The sequence below is a fragment of the Salvelinus sp. IW2-2015 genome, linkage group LG5 (assembly GCF_002910315.2).
Source record: "Salvelinus sp. IW2-2015 linkage group LG5, ASM291031v2, whole genome shotgun sequence".
Classification (NCBI taxonomy): Eukaryota; Metazoa; Chordata; class Actinopteri; order Salmoniformes; family Salmonidae; genus Salvelinus; species Salvelinus sp. IW2-2015.
In genome coordinates this window covers 31,032,922-31,048,864 of record NC_036844.1, presented here as the reverse complement: position 1 = coordinate 31,048,864, position 15,943 = coordinate 31,032,922, and the positions used below count along the sequence as shown (strand labels likewise).

At 43.2% G+C, this 15,943-nt stretch overlaps 2 protein-coding genes across 4 annotated transcripts; one reads left to right on the top strand and one right to left on the bottom strand.

The window, feature by feature from the left end:
- Positions 1–816: 816 nt before the first annotated feature.
- LOC111964299 (M-phase inducer phosphatase 1-B) lies at positions 817–6,001 on the bottom strand. Of its 2 annotated transcripts, none has more exons than XM_023988143.2 (15): positions 5,894–6,001; positions 5,482–5,598; positions 5,163–5,248; positions 4,713–4,755; positions 4,380–4,407; positions 4,216–4,281; positions 3,361–3,549; positions 3,022–3,105; positions 2,732–2,932; positions 2,436–2,531; positions 2,282–2,344; positions 2,089–2,187; positions 1,846–1,979; positions 1,601–1,712; positions 817–1,498 (listed from the first exon to the last, which is right to left on the bottom strand). In XM_023988143.2, exons 2-15 carry the CDS (start codon positions 5,589–5,591, stop codon positions 1,358–1,360), a joined length of 1,452 nt encoding a protein of 483 aa, XP_023843911.1. In that variant the 5' UTR covers positions 5,592–5,598; positions 5,894–6,001; the 3' UTR covers positions 817–1,357. The 2 variants fall into 2 exon arrangements, with proteins under 2 accessions (XP_023843911.1, XP_023843910.2); XM_023988142.2 differs by having other exon boundaries at positions 2,436–2,528.
- A 7,441-nt stretch (positions 6,002–13,442) lies between these two features.
- On the top strand, positions 13,443–15,718 carry si:ch211-107p11.3 (GT1 domain-containing protein). 2 transcript variants are annotated; one of them, XM_023988183.3, is made up of 8 exons: positions 13,443–13,627; positions 14,162–14,232; positions 14,314–14,487; positions 14,579–14,646; positions 14,736–14,795; positions 14,985–15,038; positions 15,188–15,325; positions 15,632–15,718. In XM_023988183.3, the coding sequence occupies exons 1-8, from the start codon at positions 13,464–13,466 to the stop codon at positions 15,635–15,637; spliced, it is 735 nt and encodes a 244-aa protein (XP_023843951.1). In that variant the 5' UTR covers positions 13,443–13,463; the 3' UTR covers positions 15,638–15,718. The 2 variants fall into 2 exon arrangements, with proteins under 2 accessions (XP_023843951.1, XP_023843950.1); XM_023988182.3 differs by lacking the exon at positions 15,632–15,718 and having other exon boundaries at positions 15,188–15,542.
- The last annotated feature ends 225 nt before the right edge of the window (positions 15,719–15,943 follow it).

The following is a 15,943-nucleotide window of genomic DNA, read 5'->3' as shown; positions in this document are numbered from 1 at the left end:
GCCACTTATAAACAAGATGGAATGGATCATTTCACTTTCCCCCCTGTTACCTCTCCACTCTGGACTGCATGACTTGAGGAGCAGGGATTAAGGAACTCAAAATCCATTGGCTCAGTTGAAACCAGCCTGTATATTCCAAACATTGCACCGCACCAGAAAGCATTTTTAGACACATACAGTCATGGTAGTCGACAGGATGATTTTGTTGAGCAAGTGACTTTTGAAAACTGCAATTTGATACCTCCACTTGGACATAGCTGTTGATCTCATGTGATTTCTTAATTCCCAATTTTCTCCAACAATGTCCAAAATCTCCCGTCCTCTCATGGCCTTGCCTGGGACTCTGGGTTGTTGCTGCCAGAGATATGAGTATGTAGGCCCATACGTGGTATTAAAAACCCATAAAAACTGACTGCCAAAAGGTCATTCACTGCAACAGCCAGCCAGTACCAGCCTTCCTTCCTCCTGGGAAAGGTCTGAAGTCTGAACCATGGCCATTCCCACCCTATCTGCTTTCAGTATAGCCGGATACCACTTTTTGGGGCCTGTGAAATCCCACAGTTGTTCCGCAATTACAGCTGCTGTGCATAGAAGAGGGGGGCTTTTTAACAGCGAGGGGGATAGAGTTAACCCAGCTGTGTTGGGGGAGGAATCACAGCTGCAAACTAGACACACCTGTGGCACCGACAGGGATAAGGATATTCACAAGGACAAGCCTAATAAAAAAAATACTTCTAAAGATTTCTCCTTTATGTTGTGGTTTTACTGTCCATGGGCCATATGATACCCATTGAAATTATATAATTAAAATAAGAGTTATGTTTTTTGGTGTGTTTTTTAATTATAAACGTCATAGTTAATACATTAATTCATGTGCAGGTCCCTGATATAATCAAAACATTAAAAACTATTCAACCTAAACTCCAAGGTCATTCACTCTGGTTAAAAAAATGGTATTCAGAAGAGCTCAAATTAAGTCATGATTCCCATTAATAATAAAAACATACATCCATGATTGACACTGGAAATAATGCCACCATTTTCTGCTCTGCAATGTGGAAATGACATTAAAGCAATTTGAAAAGGCGACCTGCGGTCTCTACTGTAATTAAAATATACTACAAAATGGACAAAGGCATCAGTGAACATCGACATAGTGCATAGTTTACATGACAGCATGTGAAAAAGGGTTCCATTTGGAAAGCTGGCAAGCACAACAAAAGGGCAATTTGTTATCACATAGTCAAGTAGGTTCCTGTAGGATAATTAAACGGACGATCTCGAGGTCACTGTTTGGACTCAGCTGTCCCTCTGAGTGTCTGTTCTTCTCCCGGACTCCATCCCCGACACGACTGGCTCAGAGTTTGACAAAAGTTTGGATGTGGTGGCGTCTGCGGCGCTCCTCGGCCAAGGCTCTGCCGTGTGTGCGGCACCGCAGAAGCTCCTCTCGGTGGTCCTCGTGGTGCATGGGGCAGTAGGACTGGGGCTCACAGTGCTCCTGACAGACACACAGACAGAGGAGACCAGGGGAGTGAGAAATAAACTGACTACAGCCTAGCCCAACAGACCACAGTCCATTTCTGTATTGTCAGGTCCATACCTGGTGAGAGTGGTAGAAGTCTCTGTAGCCACCCTTGAGGACATAGAGCTCAGGGTAGTGCAGGGCTGGGTACTCGTTCATACTGCGGTCCACACTGCGCAGGAGGTGACACCTACAGAGTGAGACGGACACTCGCTCATGAGGAAGGACTTAATCTCAAATGGAATACATGCAGAAATGCCTAATTTCACTCACTCTCACTCACTCACACACACACACGTGACTGAAAGGTCTGCATGTCTCACGTTCTGGGTGCTCTTTCAGAGGAGAATTCACAGTGCAGCACTAGCACAAGCCTCTTATAAGGAGAGTGGGCTTTTAGCCTCTGGGATAGCAGTTGATCCACTGCCTTGTCTGTGTTGGGAAGGCTCAGCGCACCCTGCAGGTGAAGTCAGGGATAACACTACCTCAGAACACAGTACCATCTTCCACATTGAGATAAAAAAAAAATCAGAACTGTCCAGGGACTTATTCTGTTCATCTCTCACCTTAATGTGTCCTCCCTGATACTCATATGGGTAGCGGCAGTCCACCACAACAAAAGACTCAACCAAACAGCTGAACTTCCCTTCCAGAAGAGCACTCATCTGGGACAATGAGAGAATTGCGTTTTTTGTTGTTACAGGAAGAGCAATTATATTAACATGCACTGTTTGGCACACTACATATCATTGGACTTACTGTGTCAACCGTGATGTACTTCAAGCCTTGATGTCTCCCTGTCACAGTGGGTAGGGCATGCACCTAAAATGCAACAGTCATTTTAATTCACAGGACCATGAGATTGTGAAACTGTTTTTAGTGTGGATAACTAGTTGTAGTCTCAATATACTACCTTGCTGAAGTCTCCAATGAGTTCTGCATTGATCCAATCCCCACCCAGCTGCTGCTCCACGTCACACAAAGAGTGGGTCCTCTTATGCAGGTGCTGCTAGTGAGCGGAATACGAGTCAGAAGAGGAACTACCACCCCCCACCTTCACAACCCTCCTCCCCCGCCCCCACTACCTTCATAACCCTCCCCCCATAGCTTCACAACCCTCCCCCCCCCATAAGCCTTCAACAACCCTCCCCCCCATACCTTCACAACCCTCCTCCCCTACCAATATACAGCGTAGCACCCCTGACCCACCGTTACCCTCCTATCATTGTTGATTCCAGCCCCTTGGTCTCCCTCTCCCACCTCCTCTGAGACGGCGGAGAAGGTGCAGTGTCGTTTGAGTGGCCGGGGATTGGCTGGGGAGGGGGAGGTGCGTTTCAGTGGACGTGCCAACCGCTCTGGCATGGAAGGAGATCGGAAGAGACGGCGTCCCCCCTGGCGACACACTGAAACCTAGTGAAGGTACATTTCCTGTTACTCCTCGCACCCAAGTAAAGTTCAAACCAACTGCAAGTTTGTGGATGTGAGAAGAGGAGACTTACAGAGGAGAGATCCACTTCCTGGTTCATGAGGGGTTCAGACAGCAACTGTGCCATGCTACATGACATGGCGACAGCAATAGAACCCTGGGGGAGAGAATGGACATGAGGAAAGGGCAGGGCAGTGGAGATATTCAAAATAAAGGAGTCATGTTGGAAGACAGAAAAAAACATAAGTAGTAGTAGGAAGCATTAAAGATGTAGCAACCGAGATTGAACCGTGCATTGAATACAGGAGCAGGAGTCACACTGGTGCAGACCTCGCTGCATGAACTGTTCAGTGACATGGATTAACAGAATGGGACAAGAGGTAAAGACATCAGTCTATGAGATGCAAATCACCTCATCAGCTTCCTGCTCCAGGATTTCCATGAATCCATCTACATCCCCTGGGGAGTGCTGGGTTCGGGAGGGAGGTGCAGGGAAGATAGGGCTCCCCAGGGCACAGGGCTCACCATCACCTTGGAGCTGGGAGTCTGGAGCAGGCAGCAAACACTCTGGCTTGCCCTGCGCTCTCTGCCCTGGGGCCACCTGTAAAAAAATAAAAATAATTAAACACAGCAATGCAGTAATTGTATTTCAGGTGAGAGAGAGAGAGAATGCGTTGAGTAACTCCTCAAAAACACATCCACATGCAATTCTCTGTTACATGCAACAAGAGGTAGTCTCTAGAAAGACGGGTTGCCTCCCACAATGTTTCCAATGAATGTTCCAGCATAGTGCTGTTGCTCTAGGTCTGGAAGTCACATGGCTATACAAGAGCAAGAGGTGAAGAAAATTGAGCAATCGCATACTGTCATCTAGTGGCCATAATTGAATAAGCCACAAAGGGCACTGAGCTGTTACTAGACACTTATTTAAGTAGGCAAGTCAGTTAAGAACAAATTCTTATTTACAATGACGGCTTACCGGGGAAAAGTGTGTTAAATGCCTTGTTCAGGGCCAGAATGACAGATTTGTACCTTGTCAGCTCGGGGTTTTGATCCAGCAACCTTTTGGTTACTGGCCCAACGCTCTAACCACTAGGCTACCCCCTTTTTGATTTCACAAGTCTTGTATGGTATATGCCCTTGAGAGGTGCAATCTCTGATGGCACAATTGAAATAGGGTATTGTAGTAGAACAGCACTGGACAGCATTTGCATGTGAATATAGGTTAATCATGCATAACCATGAATGTGAAAATACATCCGCTCACATTCTCCTTGTTACTGAATGGACGTTCACTGGGGTGAAGCTTTGGACTGCTACACAGCAACCTGGGCTAAGAGACAGAAGAAAGAGTGTGTTAATTAAATTCACACTGAGATGATCATACAAAACCCATTGATATGGAGAGTAAATCCATAGACTGTTCTTTACCAGGAAGGACTGCAACGTCTTCATGCGACTGTTCCAGGGAACAAAGGAGAACATTACTTTGGATGATGCAGGTAGCAACACAGTACCACTGTCATCCACAGGGCCCATGGGGAGCAGATACTCATCCCTCCACAAATGATAACAATCATATTTGTGTTTCCAGAATGTTTGGAGCATGGGGCTTGCAATGCCAGATTTGTGGGTTCAACTCCCGGGGCCACCCATACGTAAAATGTATGCATGCATGACTAAGTGTCTGCTAAATGGCATATATTATTTTAAACACAGGGTTCAAGTTGGTGTTCTTGAAGGTGAGAGGAATAAGCCTGGTACCTTGGTGCAGGAGAGTCCAAGGCCACTGGAGAAGTAGGCTTGTCTGCAAACCAGCAGGAAATAATGTGCAAATAAAAATGGTGAGGACGGAGTGAAAACAATATGTTGCGATGGGCTCAAAAATGCAATAACAATCAAAGACAAACAAAAGTTTAAAAGCAGTGTCAACTGAAATTAAAAATGGTGCAAAAAGTAGCTGAAAGTGAAAAGCCTCTGCTACAGTACCTACCTAAGTTGGTGGAGAGAATATGCATTGCACACCAGCATAGATAAGATAGTCACACTGAACTTCTACCCAGTCAAGAGGAGCCTGGTTCCTCCCAAGGTTTCTACCTTGGGAGTTTTGCCTTGCAATTGTCGCCTCTGATTTTTCTTTGGGGTGTCCCCCTGGGTTGCTTTTTTTGTTGTTGTGAATGAATATACCTACGGTATGTAAAAAGCATTGCTCACCTTTGTGTGGTGATCCCTGTGCAGCGGCATCGTCTACACTCCCAGTGCTGAGGTTGGACAGGTCCAGACATCTCCGAGGAGTGTCACTGAGTAATGCAGGTGATGCATAAGATAAACATGGGTAAATATAGTAGTATAAAGACCATGGGTGCAGTATATTTCTGCAAGGCATTTTGGACTCTCAATCCTTGCCTAATCTTATTCACAATCCATGTAAACATGGCACATGATCATGGCAGAGTATGAGTGTCAGATAGCCACCCACACATGAAATCAGCTAGCCAACAAATGTAGTTCGAGGATAGATAATAGCTTTTACCCTGTGTGAAAGGCGCTGAGTCCCGTAAAGCAGTTGGCGAGTTCTGACATTGGGGAGGCATGGTAGTCCGGTGAGTGAGGGCCAGGCATAGATAAACTGTAACCATCCATCAGTAGGCTACGTGGGAGGGGGGGGAAACACATTATGTTGTTAGCTAAATATTTTCATTAGAGCAGACCTACATCAGTTAAACGTAGATAGATACTGAGTGATGTAGTTAGCTACCGTTAGCTAGCTAGCTACTGTAGATTTTTTATGTTGTCTAGCTATTTAGCTAGCTAGCTAGAGATTATTAGCGCGCTAACGTTACTATAGCTTACTCATCATGACACATAATTATTACATACGAGGTTAGTTATGTTATCTAACCAAAAACTATACATAATATAATATATGTAGCTAAATAACTTACGATTCAACAATATCCGTAGACAAATGGATTTTAAATGTGTCGCCAAAGAAACAACCAATGGCATGGCATTAAACGTCACTTCCGTGTTGCCGACTCATCGATTTGTCAGTCAAAATCACTCACCATCATCAAATCAAAAATGTGTCAAACAAAAAGTTTTACAATGTAATGTTATAAGCTAATGGTCAAAATATGCATAGGCCATTTCAGGCAGTGCTGTCCAAACTCTAAAATGTGCAGTCTTGTGTTTGTTAGAGACTGTCACAAAAGAAGCAATAGACTATCATTCTATACTGAACCAAAATATAAATGCAACATGTAAAGTGTTGGTCCCATGTTTCATGAGCTGAAATAAAATATCCCAGAAATGTTCCATATGCACAACAACAAAAAACGTATTTCTCTAAAATTTTGCAAACAAATTTGTTTACATCCCTGTTAGTGAGCATTTCTCCCTTGCCAAGATAATCCATCCAGCTGACAGGTGTGGCATATCAAGAAGCTGATTAACCAGCATGATCATTACTCAGGTGCACCTTGTGCTGGGGACAATAAAAGGCCACTCTAAAATGTGCAGTTTTGTCCCACAACACAATGCCCCAGATGTCTCAAGTTTTGAGGGAGCATGCAATTGGCATGCAGACTGCAGGAATGTACACCAGAGCTGTTACCAGAGATTTGAATGTTCATTAACTACCATAAGCAGCCTCCAACGTCATTTTAGAGAATTTGTCAGTACGTCTAACCGGCCTCACAACCGCAGACCACGTGTAACCACGCCAGCCCAGTACCTCCACATCCGACTTCTTCACCTAATCGTCTGAGACCAGCCACCCGGGCAGCTGCTGAAACTGTGGGTTTGCACAACCGAAGAATTTCTGCACAAACTGTCAGAAACCGTCTCAGGGAAGATCATCTGCGTTATCATCTTCCTCACCAGAGTCTTGACCTGACTGCAGTTCGGCGTTGTAACCGACTTCAGTGGGCAAATGCTCACCTTCGATGGCTACTGGCATGCTGGAATAGTGTGCTCTTCATGGATGAATCCTGGTTGCATTTTATTGATGGCAATATGAATGCACAGAGATATTGTGACAAGATCCTGAGGCCCATTGTCGTGACATTCATCTGCCGCCACCACCTCATGTTTCAGCATGATAATGCCTGGCCCCATGTCCCAAGGATCTGTACACAATTCCTGGAAGCTGAAAATGTCCCAGTTCTTCCATGGCCTGTATACTCACCAGACATGTCACCCATTGAGCATGTTTGGGATGCTCTGGATTGACGTGTACGACAGCGTGTTCCAGTTCCCGCCAATATCCAGCAACTTCCCACAGCCAAAAGGAGTGGGACACCATTCCACAGGCCACAATCAACAGCCTGGTCAACTCTATGTGAAGGAGATGTGTCGCGCTGCATGAGTCAAATGGCGGTCACACCAGATAAGAACTGTTTTTCTGATCCACGCCCCTACCATTTTTTAATTAAGGCATATGTGACCAACAGATGCATATCTGTAAACTCAGTCATGTGAAATCCATAGATTAGAGGCTAATTTATTTATTTCAATTGATTGATTTCCTTATATGAACTGTAACTCAGTCAAATCTTTGAAACTGTTGCATGTTGCATTTATTTTTTTGTTCAGTGTAATTCTGTGGGTAGAAGTTTCTACATCAAGGATGAGCAACTTTGATGGGGGTGGGGGCCACAAAAAATCCTACATATTTTGCCATMGGGTGTAGAGYAAATGTTGCTATTTATAAGCTACAGTGTAGTGTGCTGCAATTCCACACATTTTTCCACATTTGCCATCAAAAGGTGGGCACGGGCCACCAGTCGCACATCCCTGCTCTGAACTCTAGCAGGAAGGAAAGGTTCAGGTAGGGCTACAGTCTGGTCCTCAAATCAAATGAAATTGTATTTGTCAAATACTTCGTAAACAACAGGTGTAGACTAACAGTGAAATGCTAACTTACGGGTCCTTTTTCAACAATGCAGAGTTAAAGATTAAAAAAAATAATAGAAATAATGACAAGGAATAAATACACAGTGAATAACGACTAACAATGACAAGTAAAAAAATAACATGGCTATATACAGGGAGTACCAGTACAGAGTTGATGTACAGGGGTATGAGGTAATTGAGGTAGCTATGTACATATAGGTAGGGTTAAAGTTACTAGGCAACAGGATAGATAAGACAGTGGCAGCAGTAGGTAGTCATTTGATTAGCTATTTAGCAGTCTTGTTTAGCAGTTGTATGGCTTGGGGGTAGAAGCTGTTCAGGGTCCTGTTGGTTACAGACTTGATGCACTGGTACTGCTTGCCGTGCGTTATCAGAGACAAGAGTCTATGGCTTGGGTAGCTGGAATCTTTGACCATTTGTATAGGTCTTCTTCTGACACCACCTGGCATAAAGGTCCTGGATGGCAGGGAGCTCGGCCACAGTGATGTTCTGGGCCTTACTCATCACCATCTCTAGTGACTTGCAGTAGCCATACCAAGCGGTGATGCAGCTAGTCAAGATGATCTCAATGGTGCAGCTGTAGAACTTTTTAAGGATTTGAGGGCCCATGCCAAATCTTTTCAGCCTCCTGGGGGGGAAGAGACGCTGTCGTGCCCTCTTCACAACTGTGTGGGTGTGTGCGGACCATGTTAATTCCTTATTTATGTGGACACTGAGGAACTTGAAGCTCTCTACTTGCTCCACTACAGCCCCATCGATGTGGATGGGAGTGTGCTCGCCCCTCCGTTTTGTGTAGTCCACAATCAGCTCCTTTGTCTTGCTGACGTTGAGGGAGAGGTTGTTGTCCTGGCCTCCTCCCTATAGGCTGTCTCATCATCATCATCATCATCTGTGATCAGTCCTACCACCGTTGTGTGGTCAGCAAACTTGATGATGCATTATGGGTGGGTCTTAGGGGGCCTTGTCTGCCCTACCGTACCTTCTTGCCCATCCAAATAAAATTTTGAAATATTGATCATTTATTTGACCAACAGAAACAGAAAGACGCATCAATCTTAGTTTAAGTATCCGACCGAGCGAAACAGCGCCCCTCTGTCTCAGTATGTGTAGACCATATCTGGCCAGAACAAGTCAGTTGAATGAGCCGTTGATTTCCATAGGCGGGCACGTTTTTCACCTTTGTTTTGTTGTTGATGGGTGTTATAGTAAAGAACCGGCAGCTCGTGAATTTCAAGTTTGGAGAAGCTTACAATTTATCCTACCATTTCTAACGATCTGAGTGCCAGTTATGATTATTTTTATATATGCATTTTCATGGAACAACTTAATTTCAATAATACAATTTACGTTTCTCAAAATCTGAAGTAAAATATAAAAATGTCTAAATTAAAATTAATCTAAGGCAAGAGCACCAACCCCTGCCATATGGACACATTGATACACTTTGATCCATCTTCAACTAAAGCCTAAAGCCGACAAATAAAAACAGTAGAAAATACCCTGATGAAAATTCTGTCTCTTTCAATCACATTCATCTCTCTACTCCACCTGTCTGACTTCCTTTCTATCTTTCTTGACTTGAGCTATTGCTAGTGAAGTGCAACATTGTTTTAAATCATCAACTGGGTCCAGCCTGAATTTGTCACTATAGCGAACTTGCAACATTGTATCAACTAGCCTATTCCGGGAACTCTGAGTTTCCCACACCAGTGAGCTCAGGACAGCTGGGTTTTTAGGAAGTTTTCGCTGGATATATGGAATCATCAGATCAATATATTTTGCTCTTTCACACCGAGGCTTGGTGTTGGAAAGATTTTTCAAATACTGAGGAACTATCATTGCCAATGGATGTAAAAAAAACAAACAGACTTTGTTGATTTACTGTGTGAGATGAAGATTTTTTTTTTGAGAAGCTCATCTTATTAGTGGTGGACGTGGGGAGTTATGACAACCAGAAATCAGACATTGCCTCATACTAGTACATGGGAGTATGGCTAGACGATACAATGTCCTTCTCTCAGCACATATCAAAGCTGCAGGCTAAGGTTAAATCTAGACTTGGTTTCCTCTATCGTAATCGCTCCTCTTTCACCCCAGGGGCCAAACTAACCCTGATTCAAATGACCATCCTACCCATGCTAGATTACGGAGACGTAATTTATAGATCGGCAGGTAAGGGTGCTCTCGAGCGGCAAGATGTTCTTTACCATTCGGCTATCAGATTTGCCACCAATGCTCCTTATAGGACACATCACTCCACTCTATACTGGTCATCTCTGTATACCCATCGCAAGACCCACTGGTTGATGCTTATTTATAAAATGATCTTAGGCCTCACTCCCCCCTATCTGAGATACCTACTGCAGCCTTCATCCTCTACATACAACACCCGTTCTGCCAGTCGCATTCTGTTAAAGGTCAACAAAGCACACACAACCCTGGGTCACTCCTCTTTTCAGTTTGCTGCAGCTAGCAACTGGAATGAGCTGCAAAACACACTCAAACTGGACAGTGTTTTCTCAATCTCTTCATTCAAAGACTCAATCATTCACACTCTTACTGACACTTGTGGCTGCTTCGCGTGATCTATTGTTGTCTCTACCACACACTGCCCAATAGTGTGTGTACCATGTTTTGTGCTGCTACCATGTTGTGCACCTGTCATGTTGTGTTGCTACTGTGTTGTTGTCATGTGTTGCTGCCGTGCTGTGTTGTTGTCTTAGGTCTCTCTTTATGTAGTGTTGTGGTGTCTCTCTTGTCATGATGTGTGTTTTGTCCTTTTTTCTTATTTTTTTTATCCCAGCCCCGGTCCCGGCAGGTGGCCTTTGCCTTATGGTAGGCCTTCATTGTAAATAAGAATTTGTTTTGAATAAATAGTTAAATAAGAATCACATTAAAAAAATGGGCACTTTCCTACTTTTGTATGCAGCAGGCCTACTTCTGTGCGTGCTCAGGCGCACACACTCCCTCAACATTATTAGGACAGAGAAACCAGACATTGTTAAAGCATTCCAGCAAGGGAAACGGCGCCCCTCTGTCTCAGTATGTGTAGACAACGTATCTGATGCTGTCTGGACCAAAAGAGTCAGAATTGGAAAAGATAGTTAGCGGGTGCATAGTGCACTGTCAGGATGCTGGATTGCCCTAAAGTAAATGGATGTTTTGCCAACATTATATAATTACTCCTGTCTAAATAAAATCATTCAAAATACTTCACCAGGGAGGATGACTTAGCCAACACTCCCGACCTCGATAATCACCAAACCTCGGTGGGAAAGACCAAAATATCATGAGTGCATTATAACTGCAGTATGCTGCAAATACTGCGTCCAAAATAACACTTTTTTTACTGCAGTAATTTTGATATGACTGCGTCCAAAATACCACAGTCAACTGCAGTTAGTGCACTTTTACTGCAGTTTCAAAACTAGCTTTTTTGTACGGGATATATCCAGTGGAAACGTCATAAAAAACACATGTCTGTCCTGAGCTCACTGACACAGGAGACTGAGCGCCCGGAATAGGCTGGTTGATAAAAATGTCAAATTTGCTAGCGACAGCTTCCGGCGAACACAGTGAATATTTATTAGAATGTTGCACTTCAATAGCAATAGCTCAAGTTAAGACATATAGAAAGTGAAGTAGACAGACAGAGTCGAGAGATTAATGTGATTGAAAGAACCAGAATATTTTCTACTGTTTTTATTTGTTGGCTTTTGGCCTATGTATTTTACTTAGTTGACCATATACGTTATAGCCCTACTGCTGCAGTGGACATAGGCTATCTCTGAGTTCTATGCTCTTATTTCTTTAGCCGACAATGGATCACAGTGTATCAATGTGTCCATATGAGGCTGGTTCTCTCGGCTTAGTTGAATTTTAACTTTTCAATTTTTATAATTTGACTTCAGATTTCTATGATTAACCACGTGACAATGATTTTGAAACATTATTATTGAAATGAAACTATTCCACGAAAATGCGCAAATAAAAATAATCATAACTGGCACACAGATCGGTTGAAATGGTAAGATAAATTGTAAGCTTGCACAAACTTGAAACTCAGGAACTGCCTATGGTCTTTACTATTACATCCATTTAAAAAATGGTGAACCCGCAAGCAAGCCTGTGCACACATAGGAGGTCCCGTGAAAAAATTTGCCACCTATGGAAGTCAAAGGCCATTCACACTGATTCGTTCTGGAGCATGCCCTGTGTTTGATTGATGTGGCCATGCAGTCGTGGGTGAACAGGGAGTGCAGTAGGGGACTAAGCACACACCCCTGATGTGTTGTTGCCCACCCTAACCGCCTGAGGGCGTCCTGCCAGGAAGTCTAGGATCTAGTTGCAGAAGGAGGTGTTCAGTCCCAGGATCCTGCGCCTCGAGGGGACTATGGCATTGAATTCCTGAGCTGTATGTAGTTCATGAACAGCATTATTACATAGGTATTTTGTCCAGATGGGTGAGGGCAGTGTTGGTTGCAATAGATATTACATCATCTGTGGATCTGTTAGGGCGTTATGCAAATTGGAGTGAACGGGTCCAGGGCGAGGGTGTTGATGTGAGCCATGACCAGCCTTTCATGGCTACAGATGTGAGTGCGTTCTGGGCACGGGACTATGGTGGTCTGCTTGAAACAAGTTGTGTACTAAATATGTTTATTTATTTTTTCTTTTCATTGTCAAATACACTGGATAGATGCAGTGAAATGTGTTGTTTTACAGGGTCAGCCATAGTAGTACAGCACCCCTGAAGCAAATTAGGGTTAAATGCATTGCTCAAAGGCACATCGACCGATTTTTCACCTTGTCAGCTCAGGTAATCGAACCAACAACCTTTTGGTTACAGGCCCAACCTCTAGGCTAGTCTCCCTAGGCCTAGGCAGAAGGACTGGCTCCCACATTAACAACGTTACAGGTTGGGCCTCCTGAGTGGCGCAGTGGTCTAAGGCACTGCATCGCAGTTGCTAGCTGTTCCACTAGAGATCCTGGTTCGAGTCCAGGCTCTGTCGCGACCGGGAGACTCATGGGGCGGCACACAATTGGCCCAGCGTCGTCATTTGCTCTAGCGACTCCTGTGGCGGGCCGGGCACATGCACGCTGACACGGTTGCCAGGTATACCAGGTGTTTCCTCTGACACATTGGCTGGCTTCCGGGTTAAGCGGGCATTGTGTCAAGAAGCTTGGTTGGGCTGTGTGTTTCGTGTTTCGCACGGCCTTCGCCTCTCCCGAGTCCGTACAGGAGTTGCCGCGATGAGACAAGACTACCAATTGGATACCATGAAATTGGGGAGAAAAAAGTGTAAAAAAATTAAATTAAAATTAAAAATAAGAAAAAAAATATTATACTAAATTATAAAATAAAAATAACAAATAAAATAATGTTACAGGTTTAAAAATTCCGAGACTGACCCTGTACAGGCCAAGGCTTGCACATGTGTCTATATGCATCTACTTTTCTCTCATTTTCAGAATATGTCATATTCAATATTTAGCATCATATTCAAATAATAAAAACAACTAAAGATAAATAAATAGCCTGAGCTAGGAGGATGTGTAAGTCTCCATGACAACGACCACACCACGTGATTTTAAAAAATGGAAAAGGGAGATAGGGCAGCCTTTTTCAGTGCTGCAGAGCAGCAAGTTATACTTCAGCGGTTTGAGGACCTAAAACATATTTTCAATCACAAAAATAATACAACTGCTGCTGGTAAAGCGAGACAGGCAGCATGGCAGAAAATTGCCGATTCAGTCAACGCGTAAGTAACGTTAGCTGCCATATAATTTAAAAACAGTACCCAGTGAGTGTAGCTAGCTAACTAAGTTAGCTAGTGATGAATTGGTTGATAGCTCTCTGGGTAAAGTGGGCTGACTAACTAGCTTGTTACTCTAGTTACGTTCAGTAGTTAGCTAGCTACAGTACAGTCTGCCATGAACGGCTTTTGTAATTCCTGTCTGATAGCAAATTTAGCTAACTAAGTTAGCTGTCTGACCAGCATCTTCGAACAGCTAGTATAGCTAGCTAGCTAACCTTATTCTAAAGATAACGGTAACTGTTAGGGTTACTTGCTTTCCCTCATCCATCTCATCTGTGGTTATCCATTGAAATTGCAAGATGTCAACCTATGGCTTGCGACAACATTGCAATGTCAAGTCAAACAGTCAGTGGAGATGAAAGTTACACATAAACACAAAGTAAACAATCCAGTTTTTGGATAGACTATTTGTTGTGTGTAGAGAAGATGTTGTAACTACTCATTGATTCAGATTAAACTATTTCACCTACCTGACAGGGTTAATCCATCTGGAGTAAAACGAAGTTGGCTGCAGGTCAAGGTGAAATACAAGAACATGGTACAAACAGGTGAGCTGCACAGTCTGTGCACTGCCCCACACTGTGACGTTTTGTCAAGATACTAATTTACAATGTAATCTCTCATTCCAGCCAAAAAAGCAGATAGGCAGAAGACCAAGGAAGGCCCACTGCAACCTGTCTTTTCTGCTGCAGAGGACCTGATGGCTGAAACCCATAAATTCTGTTCCACTATAGACAGTATCACAGAGGAAACCTCTTCCACAGAACTCGAGTCAACACTCTCCTGCTCAAACTTTGTGAGAGGCAAGTCTAATCCATTGGGATCACCACTGCGTCTTTTTAGATCCGGCATTGACCTCACCATTTTTTTAACACGAGCATTATACATTTGCAGTGCTAGCAAACCGCATGACATCAGAGGAGATCACAGCAGAATCTGGGTCCGAAGTGTCATTGAATAATGTGAGTTGTCCAAAGCTACAGAAAACATTCAAGCAGTTGTTTCTCAGCCTAACGTACTTTTGTTAATTTGACTACTTTGTATGTTTCAGGTACCAGTCGTATACATTGACAATGCAGAAGAAATCACGTCAGATTCCTCTATACATGAGGTAGGCCTAATATGGTTTATTCAGAAGAGATGTGTGGTTGGAAAATGTTCATCAAGTGGAATTTGTTAAATTAATGTATTTGATGCGTATACAGTTATTATATAAAGTGAAAAAGTATTCTGGAAGTGGCCTAATCAGTTATCAGACCTCATTGATAAAGATAATGGCCTAAACATTACACCTCCGTAGGGTCCAGGCATAAACGAGGCCACACCATCCACTTCCAAAACATGGGACAGAGAGGTAAGATTACGCAAAAAAAAAAAAAAAAGTGTTTGCCATGTAAGGTCTAATTTTTCTACATTATGAATACAATATACTGAGAAAATTATGGGTGTAATGGCAGCCGTTAATACAAATTATGCATTTGATTAAATCTCAATGTTTTTAAGGGGGACAAACAAAGAAAGCCCTCAAATGTCAAAGTGAAGGACTTGTATATGAAATACTTGCAACAGGAGATTGACTACAGGAGATTAAAGATGCAAAAGATGTCTTTGGAGATGAAATTACTTGAGAAACAATTAAATGTAAGTTCCACAACATAATGTTTACAAGATTTCATGTCACAAGCAGCATCATGTTAGTAGAATTGTAGGATAGTTAAATAAACAATCAACTTAGAACTTTTGCATAAACAAAGTCAAACTTGGTGGTAAAAGGCCCAGGATTGGGGAAAACTAACAGGATAGCTGTTCAGAATGTAAATTAACCTAAAACCATCCACATGACTTCAACAACCAGTTGTCATATTTCTAATTTAACCAATTTTGGATTAATTCATGAAATTTCTATCAACCTTCGCTCATGTTTACATGTTTCTCTTTTCTTTGCAGTCATGAACGGAAATGAATCATGCGTATGTACAGTTATTGCAATCTTTCAGTTTTACTTTTTGAATAAATGTTCCTTCCCCCCCAAAAGTGTCAGATTCCTTCTTCCGATACCATTTACTGATCTCTGGAGGGCATATCTCTGAAGTGGTGCAGTGTCTATACGTAGTCAGTGGCCTTTTCTCATTTGGGCAAAAGTCTACCCTCCTCCCGTGACCCAGAAAGAGGTCGAGGAGTGTGTTAATTTGTTAGTAGGCAAACGGAAGTCTGTCCTCCCCTCCTCAATAGCCTCCTTTTGGCGAGGAAGCACAAGTG